The following is a 25,256-nucleotide window of genomic DNA, read 5'->3' on the forward strand; positions in this document are numbered from 1 at the left end:
TTACTCTTGCTTAATAACTAAAAATTGTTCAAATTTTGTAATACTGTATATACTGTACCTTTTAGACAAACGTTTAACTAATATGTAAAACATTTTAATACCAAAAGGCACTACTGCAACCAATAAAAGCAATTTACTGGATACAAACATCTGTTTCCGACATATAAAAACGTACGAATTTCTACTGTTGCATGTAAACGACTTAGTTAATATACATACATACATACATACATACATACATACATACATACATACATACATACATACATACATACATACATACATACATACATACATACATACATACATACGTGTATACGTATACATACGTACATTAGAGATATGTGATTAAAAATATTTGCTTTTCACTGTTATTAATTTAAAAGCCTCATGAATGTAACCGCATCAAAAATGCTGTCAGCATAGAAACATAAAAGCTTGCTCATCGAAGCCCGGAAACACAAAACACTTTGAATACCCAAAACAAATACAAACAACAGATACATTTTCCATACAATCTCCAAAACAGCTTCCAATGTGGAGTTGGAAAGTTTTAATGTTTGGTATTTGGTGTTTGTTGGGAGTTTTTCAAAAAGTGTTCATATTTCAAAATTCATTTTTAATAATTTATCAGCATCAGAATATCAACAACAAAACAAGCACCACAAACAACCCAGAGAACCCAGAGAACAAATGCAAATAATAAATGCAACTTTGTGTATGCGTGTATGTGCTGGTCTGAGGGTAACTAAGCTAACCGTTATGCTTTGCTTTGCTCATAAACTGCAAGTCTCTAAGTGTAACTGGAGTATAAGACATGGAAATGTTGTTAGCAATGGAACAAGGGAAATAAATTGGCACAACATGAGTATCGTAAAGATATTTAAGATACTCCACAATGCGAGGATACGTTTCAGCGACATCAGATACGAAGAACAAAAAAAAACCTTTAATAGTAAAATTTTCAACTTGATTTTCCTAAATGCGTATAGGCATATCGAATGTTCGAAAAATATCAAAAGCATAGTCGTTATGGGAAGAGGGAATCATTTAGTAAAATCGATCTTCTGCTTAATTGCTTAAGAGTTGGAGTTTTGGTTTGTGGTGAGTAAAGGATAAGAGTTGTCATGCTCAGTTATATCAATTTAAACTCTAATTATCTCTAATACTGCAAAGTGAGTATTCAGCATACATTATGCAGTTTTCATTTGATATTCGATTCCTCTCATTTTAATAGGGACAGAAGTGACTTTCATCACAAAAGTATTAGGGACGACAAAAACGAGATAACAAAAGTGTTATTATGTATGTTTGTAATAGCTATCTATCTATGTCTTGTTGCACAATTAAATATATACATATAATAAAATTTTTAGCTGTAACAATACTTTGCAACGTTGATGTTATTTATATATATGACTATATAAAATAAATAGAAATAATCAATTTAAAAGATTTTTATGCAAAGGAGAGAAAGTGAACTCATTACTATTCAAAAATAAAAATTTTAGTTGATGTGAAATCAGCTTATGTGACAGGTCTTTATTTAGCTTAGATCAAATAAATATAAAATGGCGACTTGGATATGGATATGGCAAACTTCAGATATGTACTATAGATAAGTAACAAAATAATAATTTGTATAAATCGCAATCAAGAACATTGTGACAAATTATAATAAATGGTTTAATTCAGACCAAAGTGAATATAATTATATAAAAATAAAAAGGCAATAATAATAAAGAAATAAAAAATTAAATAAAAATATAAATTGGTGTATAATTGTATAAAGTAAAGTGATGTGACACTCTACCCTGCATCTACAGTAAGCTTATTACTATATGTTTTGAGAGCATAGAAATAAACAAAAGTAGTGAATATATGACGTGCTAAAGCTGATATCTAGATTTATCTAACTATAAAGCCAGAACAGTACAATTATTCAATTATTTCATAATCGCAAAACACACTAAAAGGTTCCACACATTAAGTAGAGTAGAGAAGCTGATTGACACCAACTCGAGATTGAGTTTGAAAAATCTTAGTAAATAAATAAGAGAGATATACAGAGGTTCACGGTACATATGTATATAGATAACCACTATTATATACCAATTTTTAGTTTTATATTTGAAACTCGAAAATGAAGCTAGTTTTGTGTTAAAAGTGATTATTGAAATCATATAATGACAAATGTTAGTTCAGTTTTGACCAGGACTCTAAATTTTTCATTTCGGTTTAATACATCGGTTCAGTTTTGATTTCCAAACTGGCAAAAATATTATACTATTTCAGTTCAAAGTGCATAATTTTAATTTGGCAACTCAGTGTCTTTGTAATGATTATAATAATTATCTTCATTACTCCTTTAAAAAAAGCTAACTTAATAAATTTATTTTAAAAATAAAAAAAAAAATTTAACGTTTATTAAAACACTGTCTCTAAAGCTTTAAACTTCATTGATTAAAGTATAGAAATAAAAGTATATAAAAAAATACCGAACTCCACGAATGTGAACAAATATATATCCAATAACTTTTTTTGTCAGGCATCAAACTGTTCTTTGATGAACAGATTTATTGTATATTGATTTTTTTGGTGATTGGGTTCTGGCTTTAGATCCTTCAAAAATTTCTTTTTTCTTACTGTTCGGTTTACGATTCAGTTCCGTTTTGTAAGCTTCGTTATCACATATGTTATATGTATATCTGATGCTGTATAGAAGAAGACAAAATAAGTTTAGTCAACATCAAGTAGTAATCTCGATAAAAACGTAGATTTAGAATATGGCTTGACTAGGTGTTCTATCTAAAGAGAGCACAGAAGGCTATGTTTTGGACGGTAGTTTTTGTCGAAAATAATGCCATTCATATTCTAAGCGGATAATATGATCAGTTTTAATAAAAATGGATAGAAAGTATAGAAAGTATATTACTGTAGAATTTAATTGCTTTAAAACCTTTTTTTTAACATTGTTATGCATTAGTAAACCTCCAAAAGATGATCAAATAAATCATAGTCGTATATGGTTTATTTATTTATTTTTAAACTGATATTAGTGAAAAGAAAATTATTGAATATAAAATTTATAGATATAAATATATAAATTTATTTTAAATTACAACAAAATATAAGATCTAAACTAAACTAGAAAACTAGCACTAACTGCCTAAACTTACAGTTCGGATATTACATTTATAATTTTATAGACTAAATTACTGATTTTAATATGTTCATATTTCAGAAGCATGTTTTTTAAAAGTAATTCTCATAATCCCATAGTCAGTATAATCTTTTAGGTAATTTTCTTTAATTACTGCATACCCAGGAATCCACACAATTTTAATTTTCTAACTAGAATTTATCGATTATTAGTAGTTTTTACCGCTTCGATTATAAATTTTTTGTCTGTGCAGACCAGAAATTTGCGATGTTCTGTTCATGTTCATTTATTGCCTCAAAATTGGTCAATAGGGCATTGGTACCATAGGGCCAATGTAAAGTTGTTCAAAGATCCACTAATCATATTAACAAAATTTGACTGGCTTATGCGCTTATACTGACTAGTTCCCAAATCGAATAGCAAACTGACGCTGCGTACATAATCACTAAGACCATTTTAATTCGGAATAAGTTAACTACTAAATTTAGACGAGGTGTTGCTGGCTGTAGACTGCGTAAATATTTATTGAAGTTAGAAATAAATAGTGCTTTATTATATATTTTTATAATAGATTGCTCTCGAGTACAACGTCATAGGATGAAGCATGAAGGATGAGTCTACTGGATATAATTTGTGGTAGTTTCATGGTTTGATAATCACCAAATATATCTTGATCGCTCCACAGACCCAAATTATAGATGAACGCGTATATTATAAAGAAACGGGACGCTGTTATGCACTGCTTCTTGATGTCAATATTAGCTTAAACCACTAAGAAGGTAATAGTAAAATTTTCCAATGTTTAAAAAATTAATGTTTAATTTTAACATTTTTCTAGACAGGTAAGAATGTATCAACTTTGCACCTGTACTGCGGATAGCGTAACTTTGTATAAATTTCGAAATTGGCTGGACTTTATATACTCTCATTGCACTATTAAACGCATAAGTTCATTTTAAATGCAGACAACAGATCGCATACATGTATACAGGATTGTTACGTACTTTTGGAACAGAAAAGAAGAATTGTAAATGAATGCATTTTTTCGAGAAGATTTTATCATACTTAATGGTTATTAGAAACTACAATGGATAATTAGCTAATTAACTCTAGAACGCACGGAGATTGTGGTTTGAGAAATGAGGTGCTAAACTGTTCAAAGACTGGATGCTATTTAAAAAAAAGCAATAAATAAAGAAACAAAGACTTTTTGTATTAAAAGATACAGCGAATAATTGATTTTAAATAAATATACCATTTAAATTATTTAATAATACAAAAGTTGTCATAAGGTTATTAAAAACAGAAACTGTAAATTTTTCCTTTCCTGTATTTTCACATATTTAATATTCATTAAGTGGATTGAATATTTTTATTAATTTCTTACAAAATTTATTAATCAATTTAAAAAGCTGATAATAATAACTATATGCTTAGTTCTTTAAAAGAAACTTTTGCCTTAACGGATATTTAATAAAAACGTATAAGAAAAAGTTAATTGAACGCCTTTGCAAGAACAACGTTGACGAGTCAAGAACCAATGGCAAACCAAATGAGGTTATGAGTGCTGCAATAAAATAACTTAGTATAATATGTATATCGTAATGTGTACGATAATATACTTACATGTACAACAAGAATATATCTCAGTTTACGATGCGATTACAATCGACAACGCTATTTGCCAATGCATGGATAGTAATGGTATAGGAAAACAGACATCTAATACGAAGAGTAGTATGTATGTAAGAGAGACAGGGTCTCTCAGGTAATATGCATAACTTGCCGACTTAAAAGTTACATTAATTACTAAAAACAATTGCATGTGCCATTTAGCATCAATTCGTATATGAAATTTTTACACTGATCACGTAAAGCACACCAGATGGCTTGTCCAGTTATTATTGTTATGTTTTATAAAAAAAATTGGACCTAGTTTTATATTTTTTAATCCGAAGCCAGCTATATTAGTCCTCCAATATATTGCAAAGCTTGAGAAAACATTACCGTTTCTTTTCATTTTGGGTTAGATGTTAGTGCTTCACGTTGAGTTCTTTTCTAAAAGATAGTTCTATGATTCTTTGAAACCAAAATCTAAAAATAAGGTTAAGTACTTCGATTCATCTCACTAAAAATGTAGTTTGTTTAATGGGTCTTGCCTATAAATTGTAAGCTGTAAGATGTGCACAAGATAGGAATAGGAATAAGATGTTCATTTTCTAAATGCTACAATTATGAAGTAAATTTATATGAAATAAAAAATACGTTTAAACACAAACCTTAAATAAAATAGTACAAAATTGTTATCTAGAAACTCGTGCAAGTAAAATGGCGTTATTGAGTATACTTTTTTGGGCTTTTCTAATTCATTGTCGAAACCATTCACTTTGCAATAGTTCTTTCAAATTTTTCAACTAACATATATATCTCTCACTCACTCTACTTTGATTTAATGTAATTAATTAAGCAATCCTTGACGTTGGTTTGAACGGAATTTCAACTAATACATTATAAAATATAGAAACTTCAAAAAAATTTCATTCGTTTAACGGTTAAAAACTCTTGTAAGTAAAATGACATTATTGAGTGCTCTTTTTTGGTAACATATATATTTCTCCCGCACTCTACTTTGATTTAATTTAGTATTTATTTAATTAGTATTTAATTAAGTATTGTAAAATATGAAAAACTAATAAAACATTTTTATTCATTTTTCAGCTCAACATATATCTTGTTTTGAGGCTTGTAAACGTAAGTACAAAGTTTTAAACAAAACATATGTATGTCATAAATTTTGAACAGCTTGAAACGCATATAACTTATGTGAAATTTGGCATAGTACTCTTAGGAAATAAATATTTTCATTTTTTTTTTTTAATGTGGATTGAAGTTTTTTTGTTGTATATGGGAAGTATGTCCTTCTATTCTTTTTTGTTTTTTTTTGTTTCATGTGTACTTTTTGAAATACCATTCAAATTTCACAACTGTTTCCCTAATTTTTCTGACAAATCTTAGTTTTTTTTTTTTTTTGGTATGTATGTTGATCCTTTTTTTCGAGTCAGTGCAACTGTGCACTTTTACTCTCTGATAGCTGGGGGTATTACAGGGTCCCACCCATCTCATTGACTAATTTATATATTCCCTATAAGCTTCATGATTATTCAGTGATTGATCTAAGATCAGCATACCTCCCCGTGCGGAGAGTGATTACTCTAAGATTAGATAGTGGTAAGTAGGATAGCCTGTCAATTTTTGCATATAACTTCAGGGCTCTGTCTTCAGGTCTTGCACTGGTTTTGAAAAATAGTTCAAAATATTTTTAGCTAAACATTCTAGTCTTGCGTATAGTTTATTTAGCTCCCTAGTAAATTGTGAACTCTAAACATGATATTTCACGATTCCCGTACGTATTTCCGTTTCATATTCATGTGTATATTTCACATCATATAAATAACTCTTATATATCCGATATTTGTCTACTTGTTAAATTAAAAAATTGGATAATTCATTATGTCTTTACTTATATACATTATATATATGTATTGGTTGATATAAAGGCAAATTAAAATTAAAAACAAAAATATATATATATAGGTATGATTGAACTTTCCGAATGAATCCTTGATTTATTGATCATTGAGTGTTATTTATTTCGACTTATCAATTATTTTTGAAACACTTCCTCGTTTAAAGATTCATATAGTCACTTTGTATCAATATAGGAGCTGATTTCTATCAACATAGTGAATGCTTGTCGTTTATTAATTTGGAACATTCCAAACGTTTTAATTGACAACTTACGGTGGGTGAGTTGCAAAATAAAGTACTCACACTGAAAATAAAAGAAAAACATTTTTTCCATCTGTCATCTACACTGAGAGCATTAACTCACCGCTCTATAAAACACGGGATCGACATTACTTTGTAGTTCCGTGACAAGAGTAAAAATGTTGAGAGCCTCATTACAAGCATCGATAGTACACTGGCACATGGCTTGCAATAAGCTCGCGCCTACGAAATAATGCAAAATCGACGAAATCAAAAAGACGACTGCGGCAGCATCGAGCATAAGTTTTCCGGTATAATTTAGTACCAACATATGCGTAGCACCAACAAGGCCACAAAAATAGGTAGTAGTTGCAAAACATAGCTCAACTCTGTGAAGTTGTGTGAGAGCTTTCACCACGTTATGCAGTTCATTGTGTTCTATGGATAAGTTCTCAACTTCTTCCGTTTGTTGCTTTGAGCCAGGTGTTTGATTATCAACCAGTTGAGTTATTATTGCATAGAGACGTGAATTTATGGCTTCAAAGTGTGTTATTATACTCCAAAGAGCCAAAATAAAATGGAAAATTGAAGCATCAAGAACGTTCCCAATATTATGAAAAACGCAAATGTCACAAAAATTTATTAATTTAAAATTTCTTGCTGTCTTCCACCTGACAAAAATTGCTAAGCTGAAGGATATAATTAGAAATGTGAATTTAATATAAAGCAATTTGCATATTTTTCGTTGACGTGCAGTTGTTGTATGTCTTACGTACTTCGAGCAAAGTCTTAAATGAATCAAATTATTAAATATTTGAATTAGTCCTCTCTCCCGAAAATATCGCCTGAATATTGTGTATACGCCAAACATAATTCTCAAAACACCAAATATCGTTAAACACAATTCTAAAATATCCGTAGCTGCATATATCGCAATTACTGTTGAACTGCGTAGTACATACACCGCAGCGGCAAGCATTCCCGCATTATGTATAAATGAATATATTTCAAAGAATCTGGAATGCGATATTTTTTCCTTTTGCATGTCAATACTAACTGTTCCAAGTCCAGTTAATATATAGTAATAAATCCTGCAAAGGATTATCAAATTTACTTTGGTTGTAGTCATAACTTGAAGAAATCACAAAAGGCACTGAGAGCCTTCACGCGGTTTAAAACATTTTCTCTGTTCGATAGTTTAAAAAAGTCAAAAAGTTTAAAATACTTTAGGTCAAAAGCAGCTTCACGAATTACAAACGTAAGTACCAAATTTTTAACAAAACAAGCATTTTGCTAGGTCTGTAGCAACTGGTTTTATGGTCAGAAACTATATAACCTAACTGATTTCAATAATTTATCACTTCTTCAAATTATACCTACATAGTTTTTACAGTGAAATTCCCCTAACTCAAATCGTCAAGGGGACTTCAAGTTAAGGAAAATTCGATTTATAGAGAAAAAAAAATGCAAAAAAAGAGTTGTTCAAAGCTCGTACATGGGCGTTCGAGTTAGGGAATAATTCGAGTTAAGGGACTTCAAGTTAGGGGAATTTCACTGTATTTATAATTTATCTTATTATTGAAAACTAAAATTTAACTGATTCTATCTCTGTTAAGACTAAAGTTTTTAACTCAGAAATACGAACTCTATAAGTACAATTCATTCACACAAACGGCTTAGGAACTTCTCGTAAACAATTGCGATACTTAAAAAGGAAAAAGGAAAAAAAATTGTAAATTATTTCGAACAGTGTAAGGAGGAAAGTTTTTCGGAAAAACAAATTCTAAAAATGTCTGTAATTCATCTGGTGTCAACTTTACTAAATCCGCATAAACTAACTTCAACGACAATTGCCACTTACTACGAAATTAATTAAAAGTATTTCTACTTTACAATTCATAGAATTCTGTTAATGTGTGGCGGTGTGTAAGCGTGTGTGTATGCGTGTGTGTGTCTATGTGAATGCGAGTAAAACACATATCTACTAAATATTTAGCAGATAAAATATGAAAACACGTTGCGAACGAGTTACGCAGTATAAACAATAAATACGCTTGTTAAACAACAGCAGCCAAATACACGTTCCTACTGTTTGCATATCCTTTCGCTGGCTGCTGAATTATCCTTGCGATGTTTTTCCTTTTACATGTTGTATGTTTTTCTTTTTTACTGCTTTTATGTTCTCATGTGTGTTATGGAATTTTATTTGACTGAATTTCTAACAAAAACAAAACAAAATTAAAACAATAAAAGACAAAAATAACAAAAATAACAAAAAATTAGAAAATGTGTGGATACAAGGATATAAAAAAAAAGAAATAGAAAATGGGGGAAACTTCTGTGGCGAAAGTAGAAAGGCGGCGTAATAGCAAATAAACAAGCAAAACAAGTAAATTCAAAATTCAAAAGGAAAATTTCTAAAACAAACAAATACATATGGAAATTATATTCATACAATGTGTATTTTCCTTTTTATAGTAGTCAGCGTGGTGCATAAATATACGCTGTCTTTGCATCATATAACATAAAGGAATGTATGACAATATTAAAACGAATGAATTACGAAATACGAAATATGAAATACGAAATACGAAATATAAATGGAAAATAGAATATAAAAATGGAATGAAATATATAGTAAGAGCAAAACAAAGTTTGTTATTCACAATGCTGACACGGCATGCCACTCATCCATCCATACTTTACGGCAAGTGCAAAGCATTTTTTGAGTAAGTACACACAATGAACAGAAACAACAGGACCTTAAAGTGAGCATAACATAAATAGTGTATCTGCACAAAGGAAAATCTTGTGAAAAACATGCCAACAGAAAGTACTCGTGGTTTTCCCTACTCGTTCTGTGTTCGTTCTGTGTTCGTTCTGTGTGCAGTGCGCAAGTTCATCTCTTTTGGGTTTCGTCAGGGAGTGTAATGCGTGTGTGCGTTCTTAAGCGGCAATGCAGCGAACACATGTGCTTTCCATTTTCCAAATTTCCCACATTTGCAGATTTCTGCAAAAGGTTGCTGTTTCAATGCCAAAAAGTTTCACTTGCAACATTGTTTACTTTTGTGTGCTTAGGGTTTGAGTGGAAACACTTAATAGTGGTGAAATGTGTGTGAGAAAATGTGCGGAAAAGTGAAATGCACGTTGCCCGCTTCCCACCACTCATAAATTTCCCATTACTTTCTTTCGCTCTTAGCTTTGCTAACAGTTGAGCAGAGCTATTTCCTCTTGCGATGCAAAATAAAAGTTTATAATTCCTAGTCCTCCTCCTCCTCCTGCTCCTGCTCCTGCTCCTGCTGTTAAGGGTTGTGAGTTGAGGGTTGAGTTTCCTTATTGCTTTGTATTTGGTTGTTGTTGTTGTTGTTGTTTTAAAATATGTTTTTTTGTTATCCTTTTTTTTGCTTTGCATACGTTTTCTGTATAGCGTAGAATTTTAAATGAATGAAATTTAATGACAAGCATTTTTAGTGTAAACTGTAGTAACCGAACGCACTCAGAGACAAGCGGACAAAAGCATTTTATAGTACTATATGCACTTCCATTTATTATTTATAATATAATATTAAATTTCATAATGTGAGAAATGCTTGGAAATAACAATAATAACAGTTATAATAAGGGAGTTTCAAGTGAGTTCCTTGAAGTGTTTTATGCATTAAAGTAATATATTTACATCAATTGGAAATAAACTTCATTAAGTAAATTCCTCAGTCACTTGTTATTTTACTGTTTCTTAACTATGCGAACTCATTTCAATTCTAAATTTATGTTAATTAAAGCAATTTCAAGGCACGACAAATATTTAATATGAAAACTCAACTCAACACAACTCAACTCAAATATAGTCAACACAACTCAAGTCAAGTCAAGTCAAGTCAAGTCATGTCAAGTACTTAAGCTGCCACACATACACTTTTTTGTTAATAAAAGAAGGACAGCGGCTTTAAGAGCGCACACAACAAAAGTAGGCAGCTAGTATTATATAATCATATTGTACGAGCGTAAACCGGTACGTTGTGGTATAAGAAGGGCACATTGGCTCACTGATTCGGCACCGCAGAGCGTACATACCATGCCAACTTGATTTAAATACTTATTAGTCGTAGCATTTGATATTTTATGCCTCATGCGACATGCTTCATGCTTCATGCAGCATTTCTTTAGGGGTTGGTAAAATGGCACCATCGCCGAAGCTATACGGCGAACCAGCCTGCCAACATTGCAGACGGTCACAATAGATGTTCAGAATGGTACACTCTCATAAAGTTTATATGAAAAAACTACTTACATTTATTTTGAGAAATTTTATATTTTTATAAAACACACTATTTTTGTTTAATGTGAAAAAAAAAAATGAAAAAAGCTTTTAATTCTGACTTTTAAAATAAATATTTCATGTTTTCATATCAAAAGCTTTTTAAGCTTTCTCCACAAAATCTCAACATGCATGCAATGTTTATGTAAAGGAATTGCATTTGAAGCACACAAATTTGTTGTTTAAAGAATCCTTAAAAAGGGTTCATTGCAAAATGTATCAGTTTTTATTGAAGTTTTGGAGCGTTTTTTTTTAAAATTTGAATTTTAGAAATTACATATATAAATACAATTATCTCTACAGTTATAGTACATCAAAAGGAGGAGAAAATGTGAATATTACTAAAATATTAAGATTTGCAATCGATAAAAAGGGGTAGAAGGATCATTCATTGATCCAACCCCTTCTTTGGCTTCAATAAAACGAACATAAAACTGGAGACAAAAAAATGGATCCAAAAAAGTATCAATGAATACTGGAATGGAATAGACGGCATATATCATTCAAAAAAATTCTTAAATTTTGATGCCAAAGGAGCAAACACCGCTCTCAACCTAAGCAAGAAGAGTCTAAAGTCACTCTCTGGTGCACTAACAGGCCACGCCGCATGTAACAAACACCTACATAAAATAGGTTTATCAGACACTAATATTTGCAGCTTCTGCTTTGATGAGGAAGAGTCTATGGAACATCTGATCACCAACTGTGATGCACTAGGCCACAGAAGAAATAAAATTTTAGGTACATACCAACTAGAGGATGAAGACTTTGAAAACTCCCTCCGAAGGAGCTGTTTCGATTCCTCCAGATATTAAATATCTAAATACAAAGGGGTGCACAATAGGTCAAACTGGTCGCAGTGGGGCCTTAGCTTAAACTGAACAACCCCCCCCCCCCAAATACCATATTCCATAGCATACATTAAGGATTCATCAAATAACAAATAACTGCATCTATTATTTAGTAAAATTAAATCTAAATCTTAAAATCTTAAAAATTCTCCTGTTCTGTAAGTCTGAATAACTGAAGAAACAATTTAAAAAAAATCAATTCAAAATGGACCAACCGAACCAGGACCAGCCCATTGGCAGGGCTAATGAAATAGTTAATTAATCAAGCAATTTAAACAACGCGGGTGCAGATAAAAATTTCTTTTTCCAGCCAACAGAAGGCAATTAAACTTAAAAAAAAATTTTAAAAACTGAATACAAAAATTAATGTCATAAACTTGTCAGTCAAATTGCTGGACAATGCTTCATTTGTTGCATCTTTGCCGTTGTACGAGTGCACGGGTGTGTAATTTCTGTTATTTGTTTTTGTAGTTTTAACTGCAATTGCATATTAAATGCTTTTGTGTTGGTGCTAATCAAAGTTTGGGATGCATAGAGCAGCAGTAACAGTAACAGCAAAAGCAACAGCAACAGCAACAGCAACGTCAGCAGCAGCAGCAATTGCATAGTCACAGGCAGTCCATATGGCACATGTAGACAAATAGAAATACAGGCAACCGACAGACAGACAGATCGACCGCATTTCCATTGACGGCAGTACCACATGTGCCAAAGTTGTTGCAATCATCCCGTATGTCACTTGTTATTTTATGTTAAATATTTTTCAACTGTTTTTCCTTTTTTTGTTGCTTTTAGTTTATTTTAGAATTATTTCTTTTTTTTTTTTAATTTGAATTTGTTCTTCCTTTTAGGAAATTTAGTTAGCAGAAATGTGAGCATATAAGTACGAGTATCTACGAATGTATTCATCTACGTGCTTGAATATTTATGTAGTTAGATAGATAGATCATAATATTATCATACATACATACATACATACATACATACATACATACATACATACATACATACATACATACATACATACATACATACATACATACATACATACATACATACATACATACATACATACATACATACATAGCGGCATTATGCAGAATGTATCTGTACGTAGTTGAATGACAGTGAATATGCATATTTTATGCTCGATATATTTAGAGCTGTTGTTTTCGTGTTGGAGTTATAAGTGCACACACTTGCTCTTTTATTTTACTCTGCAGATAGATTATATATATTATATATGTATGAGTGTATACGTGCATTATATAGATATATGTGTATCTATTCTATGCCCTTACATTTTTTCACTTACTTTTCATTATATTTTACTTTGTTGTGAGTCAGTAATGCATGCTGCATCTACTGCTGCTGCTGCTGCTGCTGCTGCTGCTGCTGCTTCTGCTTTTGCTGTTGTTGATTCTTTTGTTAGTAATACTATGGTCATTACTTGTTTTATGCATATATGCACTTACGTATATTTAGTAAGTTTTTTGTTTCAGTTCTCATTTTAAATTTACAATTTTATTTAATTTTTTTTTTATTTACTGCATTCCATTAAAACATTTATACAGTTTGCTTAGTTCAAGACTGAAGACTGTTAATAAATTATGAACAAAATATCCTTTCTACGTATTCACGTACTCATAATGTACTCGTTTGTCTATGTATTTATGAATTATTCTTTGTATTTTTTCTGAATTTTAGCTTTGCTTCTACCTTACTAATATGTAATTAAAAAACTCTCATCATTTTGCAATTTTTTTTTTTTCAACAAGCTTTGAATAATTAAACCGGAACTTCATAAAACTTTACTTCAACAATTTTCTAATAAATATTTTTGTAAAATTATTTTCGTAACTTTAATGGATTACTTTAAACAGATCATCTCTTTATATATAAAACATAAAAGGAAGTAACGAAGTTCCAAAATCTGTTATACAAAATTGCAAACGGTTAGCAATTAAAATTCTGTACTGCATAGTAATATAAAATAAATATTTTTAAGTAGATACATATCTTTTGATGGATATTTTGAATTAAAGCTAAATAATATCCAATATTAAACTTAAATAAATAAGTCTTATCTTATTAGCAACACATTATTGCAGTTTTAAATTACATTATACTAGGGCGGTTTGAATAAAACCATATTTTTTCGGCAAATAAACATTTTAATTTTCTACATAATCACCTTTTAGCTCGATACATTTAGTCTAGCGTTTTTCTAATATTGTTATTCCCTTCAAATTATATAGGTTTTCTCAAAGCTCTCAAAATACGCGTTTGTTTCGGTAATGACTTGTTCATTCGACTCAAATCAAATCAAATTATTTGGAAAGTTAGAAGACAGTGCAGAAATTGAGCTTCAAATGCTCCTTAGATATTTTAACAATATTTTTATTCTAAATGATGCTCACTATAAGACTACAATAGGCTTAACTCAATCGAGTTTGGTTAGGAACTAATACATATACATATTCATACTACCCAGTAGAAAAAGTGGTCTTCGAAGACATTGTCTTCAAGACGGTCTTTGATACCGCGTCCGCATTTTCAAGCAAATTTGCAAAACAATTGCTCAAAACATGAATGTAAATACTCTTTATTTGCTTTCTCTCTCATTTTTAGTGTTCATAGCAACATATTTGAATTTTGCCTCAGATGACGCTATGTTTTATAAATGAAGTGACGCAATAATTTTGAAGTGTAGTGAAATAAATATTAAAAAAATCAAAATAAATAAAGAAACAAAATCATTAAACTACGAAATATTAAAAAAAGAAATTAAATCAAAACAAATTAAATAGTGACTTAGTTCCTGGAAAATATATTGATATTAATATTGAAGACAATAATTCCAGTGAAAGTTCACACTTGTGAAAAATTAGCTGTTATATTTAAAAAACACAGGATTAACAGGCGTTGTGGTAATGATATTTTAGAACTCTTAAGATCAGAAGGTTTAATTGTACCAAAATCCTCTTCAACGCTTTTGAAAACATATAAAACTTCAACAATAGATGATAGCGAAATGTTATAAATTATTTTATATTAGTTTTAGTTAATTTTAGATATGCTAAGTTATATTAAGTTAATTATTTAAATTAATTTTCATAATGTTTACTAGTTTTTACTAGTTTATTTTTAATATCTTAATAAAATTTATAATAAAATTTATAATTTGCTTTTAAAACTTTTAATTTTGAATGTAATGTAAGAAATTTTTATATAAAATAAATAAAAGTACAAAATACAACAATTTCTTTCTAGACATGTACACAAAAATTCATTGAAGACATTTGGCTAATTTGAATGAAAGTGTCTTCGAAGACCGTCATACATTTGGATCGATCGGTCTTCATGTATGTATCCATGTCTTGAAGACGTCTTCGATGACGGATCGATCCGTTTTCTACTGGGTATAACCAGTTACAACTTACTCAACCTCATTTTTATTGTTTTAGTTGCTATTATTAAGCAATTTTCTGAATTTCTATTTTCTTCATCTATCATTTCAATGTACATAGATACTTTTCCGTATATATATAGTACAACTTAAATTGTTATAAACTTAATTTATTTTTTTTAATTAAAATTAAATTTATACAATTTAAAACTTACAATTTAAGAAATTTTTTTCTTTTTATTGGTCGTAGTAGTGTGCTCTCCGCTCTCCGGTAACTCTAACTCAGATTATTTTATACCATCTATTCTGAGCCTAAGCAAACATTTGTGCAAAAAAAAATGAAAGATTATATGTGAAATCGATTGTCTCACTTCTGGCGTGAAAAGAGATACGATTCATATTCGTGAAATTTTGCTTACATTTCACATTTCAATAAATATTATATTACCTGACTAAAAGCTTACTACCAAACTGAGAATTCATTGACGGAATTAAAAATTTATCTATGAAATATAAAAGCAAACCCTATCGAATTGCAGCCAAATGCGAACAATGCAGCAATTAATTTCGATTTTTTTATACAATTTTTTTTTTTTTTTTTGAAGATTTATTTCATAATTTTGCAGTTGGTTTAATTTTTATTTTCGGCTACTTCTAGCATTCGCTGCAAAAATCATTTATGTTTTAATTTTAAATTATAAAATTTTAATAAGATTAAAAAGAATCCAACATATTTGCATTATTCACTTTTTATCGTTTGCAATTAAGTAAACAACAACAACAACAACAATAACAACAATAACATCAATTACAAATATAAAATATAAAAGAAAAAATAAATATATATATTTTTTTTATTAATTACAAATGAATAATGATGGCAAAAAATTTTCCAGATACATGTGTGTATGTGTGTGTGTGTATGTGTGTATGTTTTTCATAATAAAAATTAAAAATGTGAAAATGAGTTTCCACCGCACACGATTTTAATTGCATTGGCGAAATTTTTTATTGTTCAATGCAACGCTTAAATTTATTTTCGCCGCATTTAAAATGCTAAAATCAATTATTTGCATTATTATTCGCTTTTTTTTTTAATTTTGCTGCATAATCAAATAATACGCGTAAATAAGCTAAAGATAAACACCGGAAATTGTAGCGCTTTTTATTGTGCATTTTTTTTTAAAAAAAAAAAACATATTTTTGTAGCTCACGCAGTGGAGCAGCAGTTGAGATACTTTTTTGCTTTTCGCCATTTTATTTTTCATAAATGATTTATTTTTGACTTCGGCACTGCTTCATCTGTACTGCACATTGTGGGCTGTGTGTAGGAATAAGAATTTAAGGCGAAATATCAACAAATAACTCGAAAAACAAACTCGAAAAATAAAAGCAAAAAAGTAAAAAAACAATAAAAATTGAAGTTCAAAATAGTATCTGCGAAATGTGCTGGAAGTTGCCTTTAAACTCTTTTGGCGCACATTTAAACGCATTTAAACGCATTTAAAGGCACACAAGCGCTTTAATAAAATTTTATGTGCTGTTCGCACAAGAGTAGTTCTCTTAATGAGATTCTTTCAGATGAAGTTGAGAATGTGTTAATGCTAATATTTCCTTAAAATCATAAAAAATATATTTTAAAGTAAAATAAAGTATAATATAAAATATATTTTAAAGAAAATAAAAGTTTAATCTCGTTTCGGAGTATAATTTCAGAATACTAAAATTTTTAATAGACGGAAAAATAGGGATTAGTTACCAAAGCATAATAGCAGCACATTGCTACATGCGTTTTTTTCTTCAATTTCAAGAGCTTGAAAATTTTAAAGTATTTTTCACAAAAACAAGTATAATGACTAGTGGCAAAAGATCCTCTCTTCTCTAACATAACACGGTCATCGCAATAAGCAATGGTATCTATGATTACTGAAGCAAGCTTAGTAACTAGCGAGGGGAATGACGATCTAACATGGTTCAGACGACATAATAATCAATGATATTTAGAACCAAGACAATATACTGACAGTATACTGGCTAGCGACGGAAAAAAGGGTCTAACAAGGTTCGTATGTCAGAGTAATCATGTTATTCAACCACGGTTGCCACTTATGGTACTTTAGTACCAAAATTGGTACTTTTTTTTTCGTTTGGTACTCATGTTCAAAAGATGGTACACTTTTGACGACCCAACTTTATTGTGGATATTTCCAATTAATTTTTTTTATAAATGCAACTTTGCACTATTTTATATTTTGTTCATTTATAACACTATGAAAAACACAGATCGAAAAAATAAAAATTTTTTACAGAAATGGGACCTTTTTAAACCAATTTTGGTACAGAAAAAAATTTTCAAGAGGCAACCGTTTATTCAACATCGTATACAATGGCTAACGAGAGAGAGAGAGAGAGAGAGAGAAAGAGAGAGAGAGAGTGTAACGTAGTTTGGATGTTATAATAATAATCAATAATATCTAACACCATTGAAACTAATACAATTGCTAAAGAGAGAAAAGGGAGTATAACATGGTACGAACGCCATAATAAACAGTACTAAGAGCATTTAAGCAAGTACAGTGACTAACGAAAGAGAGAGGGTGTAACATGGTACGAACGCTATATTAATCAGTAGTACTAGAGTAGTTCTAAAACCTGCAAGCACAATGGCTAACGAGAGACAAAAGGGTCTAACATAGTATAAACGAGACAAATATCTGTGGTATCTAAGACCACTGCAGCAAATGCAATGACTAGCAGAAATGATTTGGGTATAATATGATATAAACACCAGAATAAGGCAAGTAAAATTTGGCAAAATATAAAATTTGAATGTTTATTTTAAATAATTTATGAAAAATACATTCTCAATTTATACATGCTTTTCATATTGCTATAAGAGCACATAGTGTACAGACGCAAAGATAAGACTCCCAAACACCAAACTTTTGGATGAACTATAAAAACTGAAAATAGGCTTTGATATTAAGCAACCCAACTTAGACAGTCTCTTATAGACTCCTTACGCTAAGCAGTGAGAATATTCAAATTCACCAGGTTTTTGGCAAGGTAACGGGGTATTATCTTAATTAAATTTATCTTTTCGAGATGAGTATCTGTGGCTCTTGAGAAATTAAAATTGAAATGGTGTGGAACTATTCTCTATGCATGCTCTAAACTGAGCAACAGCGAACTTATCCATCTTTTATTCAAAAGTTCATCACAGGAAAAACACAGTGACAGTTTGCATGATGTCAATGACATACCCGATTGTTGAGGTGTTCCAAGTGGTTCCCTGAAGCACCCGGTCTGGCTAGCTCATCTGCTTTACAATTACCGAAAATATTCCTATATATCTTAAAATGTCTTAAAAGTAAAAAATAAATTATATTTTTTTTAATTCTTTTAAAATTCGTATAAATTCCTATAGAAAACGTGTTCAATATTACGCTTTCTTTAATACCAAAAGGTGACATCTTAATACTACGGTTTGCAATTGCAACCCATTTTTTCAATTAACGAACACAGTTTTTACTAAAAACCTCTCTCTTATTTTCTTGTTGCGTAATGTGACATACTGTTTTAATATTATTTTTTGATTGCGTTTTGGTTATTAAGCTAATTATCACAAAATTTCCTATTTTAATTTTTAAACTTATATATAAATATTATCACTTACCGTTATGTCCAGTATTTGTAATGATAACCCAGAAGTCAATCGTTTTCTCAGGACCAAGTTCTTCGTAATCCCACTTCTTTTTAACACGCACCGCACCATTTGTTTCAACCGTAACCCAAGGATTATCATCGCGTATCTTAAATGTTTCCTTATCAGTTTCCTTTTCAAGCTGAAATACTGATTTTCCTTCAGTATCACCATCAGCTTCAGTAAATTCAATACGTTTTGTAGGACGCACGGCACGAGTAACACGACGTTTCTCACGATGATGCGAATGAGGATTGATCCGATCATGTTCGAGATGTTGCATTATAAATGCAACAGGTTCTGGTTCTAAAAATTCTAACATCACCTTAGCAGGTTTTTCGCTTACCATGCTAGGATAGCGTAAGTCATGTGCTTCGACTTCAACCATAAGTTCACTGGCCAGTGGTTCACCAGCCAACATAATTTCACCTGTTTGTGGTACGATAATAACAATATTGTTGGGCGTTTTCAAGCGATAAGCAACCTTATCACCATCAGCATCAGTAGCTTCTACTTTTCCCATTATAGTGAAACGTTTCCATGTAACACCCGGATCCTTCTCTTCCATATTTGGAGTTTTCTCACCCGTTAAAGCAAATTTATAATCATACTCTTTAAAAACTGGACGATTGTCATTAACATCCAAAACGAGCACTTCAATTTTAGACATTGTCTTGTCTAATTCATCCATATCGGAAGCTTGGACCGATAGATCATAGTGCGCTTTCAATTCACGATCTAATGGGCGGTTAGTAACCAACCAAACACCGGAATCATCATTGCTATCGACAACAACAGATTTTCCAGTTACGTCACCTTCTTTAGTCTTTCGACTTTGTAGTGCAAATGCTTTATCATCATTGCCATCGATCAGTGTATAGCGCACTTTCTTTGGCGTCACATCAGGTTCTACGACATCACCACTGAATGCCTGCATAAGTGGCACACCACGCACTCGAGTACCCGCTGGACGATTTTCACGCACCTCTCCATTAGCATCCAACATGGTGCCAGGAAAACGAAGCATATCATTGCGATGCATAACGTATAGTTGCAAATTATGCGTATTTGTGGAGTTCGGTGTTTCTTCAACAACAACCAAATTGACCGGGCGGTTGACTAGTGGTGATATGTCAGATGTGGTCATAACAACACCATCATCCAGTACGGTGAAGTACTTCGAATAATCACCCGGTAGCATATGGTACGCACCTTGAGGCACTATGCCGCGCGTATTATTAAGCACTGGCATCGTGTCAAACTTTTTGATGCTGAACCCCGGATAAGTATCATGCGGCAATACTAATGACATATCGTTGGTATCATCATTATCACCACCAGCTAGCATGCGTGCTGCATTGGCAGCAGACAAACTTTCTGTGGGCATGGCATTGTGTGCCTTCTCGTATGACAAAGCACACTGAAATTGACCGACTAAGACTAACGCGAATGTAGCGATTGCGACAAGTTGTCGAAACGACGCGATTGCAGAACTTGATCTGCGGTACGACCGACACGTATTTAATAACGACACTAAGGACTCCGAGTCCGACGAGCACGATGTTGTTTCAACTGTTTTTGATAAGGATAGCAAGGACGACTTTTGATGTTTATTATTATTATTTTCATTATTGGTGGTTGTAAACATTTGTTTTCGGTTGGTTGGTAACCGTTGTGGCTGCCCACTACTTTGGACCAAACTGCGTGCCGCCATGACAATGGCACGCCTTCTCTTACTTATGTAAAAACAGTTTTATTTTGTTTTTTTTTTTCTTTAGGATTTTGATTTAATTTTTATTTTTACTATATTATTATGTAATTGTCAGTGATGTGTGCTGCAGCGAATTTTTATTTAAATTATTTGTTCGAATTTTATTACCAAAAAATGTCAATGCGGCAGTCAGAACATATTGGCTCTGCGGCAGCTGCGCACCGACTCTGCTTATTATCTGTAAGTAGAAGAGAGAAATAATTTGAATTAGATTTTTTTATATTAATAATAAAAAATATTACATTAGCAATAATAACAAAGGACATAAGCAGTTACCAGCAGGGATTCTACTGGAGTGCAAAAATAGTCGAGCAGTAAATATGTAACAAGCAATAAATTTGAGAGGTATGCCGGGTTCAGCAAGGAAAATTATTTTCTTACTAAAGGTTGAAAGTTATTTTACTTTTTCTATTATTAAATACCCGGCAAAGAAGTCTTGAAAAAAAAGGTTTTATTTTTAACTTTAAAACGTTTTATAGGATCAACTGTGGTCAGTGAAAGGTTATTTTCCTACTGAATACGCAGAAGGCAGAAATATGAGCGAATTATTAAAAGTTGATGGGAGGCAATGAACAAATATAAAAATGTCATTTTAAAAATAATGACATTTTAAAAAAAAATAAATCAAATTTTTCTTTTGATACTCGTATTTGTTTGCATTTTATACAGAAACTATTTTTTATATGAATTTTTATGCTATTGCTTATTTGATTTGTTTCATAAGCACTAATCATTAAGTTATAATTTTAATTTAAAATAAGATATTTAAATTTATTAGGGACATCAGTTTATAATAATTATTTATATGTATATAATTTGTATATACAACCAAACTTCCATAACTCGAACGTCTATAACTCTAATTTCTGTATAACTTGAATAAAAATTTTGTCACGTACCAATAGGAATGTGAGAAAATGCATTCTATAAGTCGAATTTTTGTTTTTAGTATGAATCCATTTTGGTATTAGGGAAAGTTCCTTGTTCAATTTTTTCTTTCTTATATTGCTTCTTTGTGCAAATGCCAGTTTCTGTCATTCTTGAATAACATTAATGAAGACAGTAAATTGATAGAACAGAATTATTAAGCGTGATTTAAAGTAAATAAAATAACTTGCTTGACAATAAAATTTGTACATCAAGCTTTCCTACAGATGACGATATTATTGAGGATTATAGCGGATCCACTCTAAATTAGTGGATCCGATTCTAAACGCAACGGAAAGTGATGAAGAGGGTTTGGTGTATGAAATTGTTCATCAGTCTTCCAAAACTGAAGTAGAAGATTCATTCAAAATTCTGAATTTTTATTTGGAAATGAATGATATTACAACTGATGATCACTATAAGGCTTGGAATAAATTAGAATCTGTATTTACTGAAAATAAGAAAAAAATTTTTAAAATCCCGAATCCTAATTTCTGAATATTTTATTTCACTCTAACTTCTGTGCTGTGTTTAATTTCAAATAAATAAATAAACATCTTATAATGTGATTCTAGTTTCTTTCAAAAATAATAAAAAAAATCTCTAATTCGAAATCTTCATAAGTTGAACATTTTCTTTTCAGAATGATACTTTGAGTCAAAGAAGTTTGATTGTATTTATATATTATTATTTATATATAATATACTATATTTATATATATTAATTGTATATAAATAATGAAAAAAATTAAACAAGCTTCTATAATGTTTAATGCAATTAAATTATATATATAAAAACAACAAACAATTATATTCAATTAGTGAAGACTACCTTTACATTCATACATTCATTCAAATATCCTCAGAATAGATTATATCAATTTGTGTTAGTCGCCATGTCAATGTCTTCAGCTATTAATAACAATGAGAAAGGAAATTAAAATACCTACATTAAGGTTAAAAGTAGTTTGTTCTCACTTTTTGAAAACTTTCTTTAAAAGTGGGTAAATGTCATATGATTGCCCCTTCAGTTATTTACTGACAGCACACCAACAAAATGACATTTCCTTTTATATTTCAAAGCCAACAAAACTAAAATTTTATGTACTTAACGTAATTATTACGACAATATTTTTTTACCGAAAATGTTAAATATGCAATAAAATCAATAAATTTCAATTGAATTTGTTGTATATATATAGTATGTCAGCATGTCACAACAATTAATGTAAAATTAAAACGTCATTAGTATTTAAATTACAATATTCAGCCAACCTACAAACTGACTGTGACGTTAATACTTATGATGTGCTCGTGTCTAAAGCAAAAAAAAAAAGTGAAATGAAAAAATTTGAAAAAGTTTAAAGTTTAAGCAAAACAAGTAGAAATATACATAAATAAAATAAAATAAAAATATAGAAGGAAAAAATCTAGTTAACCAGGAAATTTTCATAATAGCTGTCAAAATCGTAAAATTCATTCAAACATTCCTTTATCTTGATTCTTAATTCTTCTTCTTGAGTTAGTGCTATTACGCACTTTTACTCTATACTGGCTGGGGGGCTTATCTCTACCCCACACTAGGCTTTAACTAGGCAAAGAAATTATATCATTTATTTGTCTTTTAGTTGATGACGGACCTTAAGTCAGCATATCTTCCTGAGAGTCCAGAAGTGAACTTGAGGACTGTTAGGGTGGGGTTAACTAACGTATCAACTTTAGTGAATAATTTTAGATCTCTGTCACTGACATATTTTTTCACTGAGTCAATCCTAAGATCTCTATGTATGTCTGTTGATCTAATATACCATGGAATCTTAAACAGTCTTCTTAAAGCCGGGTTTTGTGCTATCTGTATTCTTTATGAATATATAAGAAGTGTAAAAATTGTGTGATTTTTAAAATAAACCAACATCTATAAAATAGAATAACTCCTAGTTTACAAAATATGCACCGACTGTCCAAGTAGTGTGACAGGACAGGTTTTGTAAAAATACTTATCGCAGCTATTTCCTATCTTATTTTGAGCGTATTTGCCTAATATTTTGCTGTTTTTTGATACTTTAAGTAATGTCTCTTTCACTTCTTGAAGGTTGAACTTTGTATTTAAGTAAATATAAGTTATAAGAGAATAAACTGATAATTAAATGAGATAATTTATAACTTTATTTCAAACTTAACAATAAATCTAGCACACATCTTGACCATATCGTATGCTATTGCATTTCCACATCTAATAACAGAAGAGAAAAAAAAATCAATGAATCAATGAATAATGAATAATAAACTCAGCTGGTGGTCGTGTTTTAATCGATTTTAAATGATAACATAAATGATTTTATGTTTATTTAAAATATATATTAAAATATATTTTCTATTATTTCAAATTTGCAAAATATTGTGGCAGTATAGGCTACTAACATTAATTAACTCTACACCATAGACATACTTGAAAGGCTAGATAAAAATTCATAGTTCAACTATTAACCCCGTCGTTTGCATACTTGAATTTACATATTAGTTAATCGCATATAAAAATAAAACTTAATAAATCAGTAATAAATAGTCAAAAAAAAAAGCAATTTATTAAAAAATTTATTTAAAATAATTACTAGGTTCACTTTTTAACAACGAACAACGATAGTCAAATATTTTGAACCATCAAAATATATAACAAAACTTTCTACTTTATTTTATATTCTAAACTATTCTATTCTATTGCATTCTAATAATGATAATCTGATAAGAATTCTGCAAGGTACAGATATGGTTTTCTTTGTTCATTTTAACATAATCCGCATTAACCTAATGTGATTCTAGTTTTACTTAGTTAACTTAATCTTAATCTTCTCATTTTATTTTTAATTCATTTTATTTATTTTAATGACTTTTTTTTGTTTTTTTTTTTTTATTAAGTTCATGACTTATTAAGTAAATCCACTTATTTTTAAATTAGTTATATTGAAATAAAAAATTTTTTACTTCAAATCTACAACTTGACTCTCTACAAATTAATCAAAAGCTTTAATCGATAAGATAGTTTTGAAAATATAAAGCACTTCGTTAAGAAAAAATAAAACAAAGGAGAAATTTAATAAAAAAATTTAATACCAACAAATCTTGAGTACAGTGAAACCAGTTAATCTGGGAGATGCATCCAGCAGATTCATATGTTATCTATGTACATAAATTAAATTCATACATAAATCAAAGTTTGAAATTCTTACATATTAAATACGCTTAATTAGCATACTTTTCATATGAAAATTTTATGTAGAGCCTCGTCGATTACATAATTAAAGATAGAAAACAGAAATTATCTATCAACTTCAATAGATGTAAACACC

At 30.2% G+C, this 25,256-nt stretch overlaps 1 protein-coding gene across 1 annotated transcript in view; it reads right to left on the minus strand.

The window, feature by feature from the left end:
* Nucleotides 1-19,177: 19,177 nt before the first annotated feature.
* Nucleotides 19,178-25,256, minus strand: part of LOC119687425 (neural-cadherin-like) — a 61,751-nt gene continuing 55,672 nt past the window's right edge. The window contains exon 2 of the mRNA XM_038101730.1: nt 19,178-21,161. Coding sequence (XP_037957658.1) covers nt 19,178-20,926 — 1,749 coding nt within the window. The 5' untranslated portion in view covers nt 20,927-21,161. The remainder of the gene's footprint in view (nt 21,162-25,256) is intronic.

Source organism: Teleopsis dalmanni, chromosome X (assembly GCF_002237135.1).
Source record: "Teleopsis dalmanni isolate 2A chromosome X, ASM223713v2, whole genome shotgun sequence".
NCBI lineage: Eukaryota > Metazoa > Arthropoda > Insecta > Diptera > Diopsidae > Teleopsis > Teleopsis dalmanni.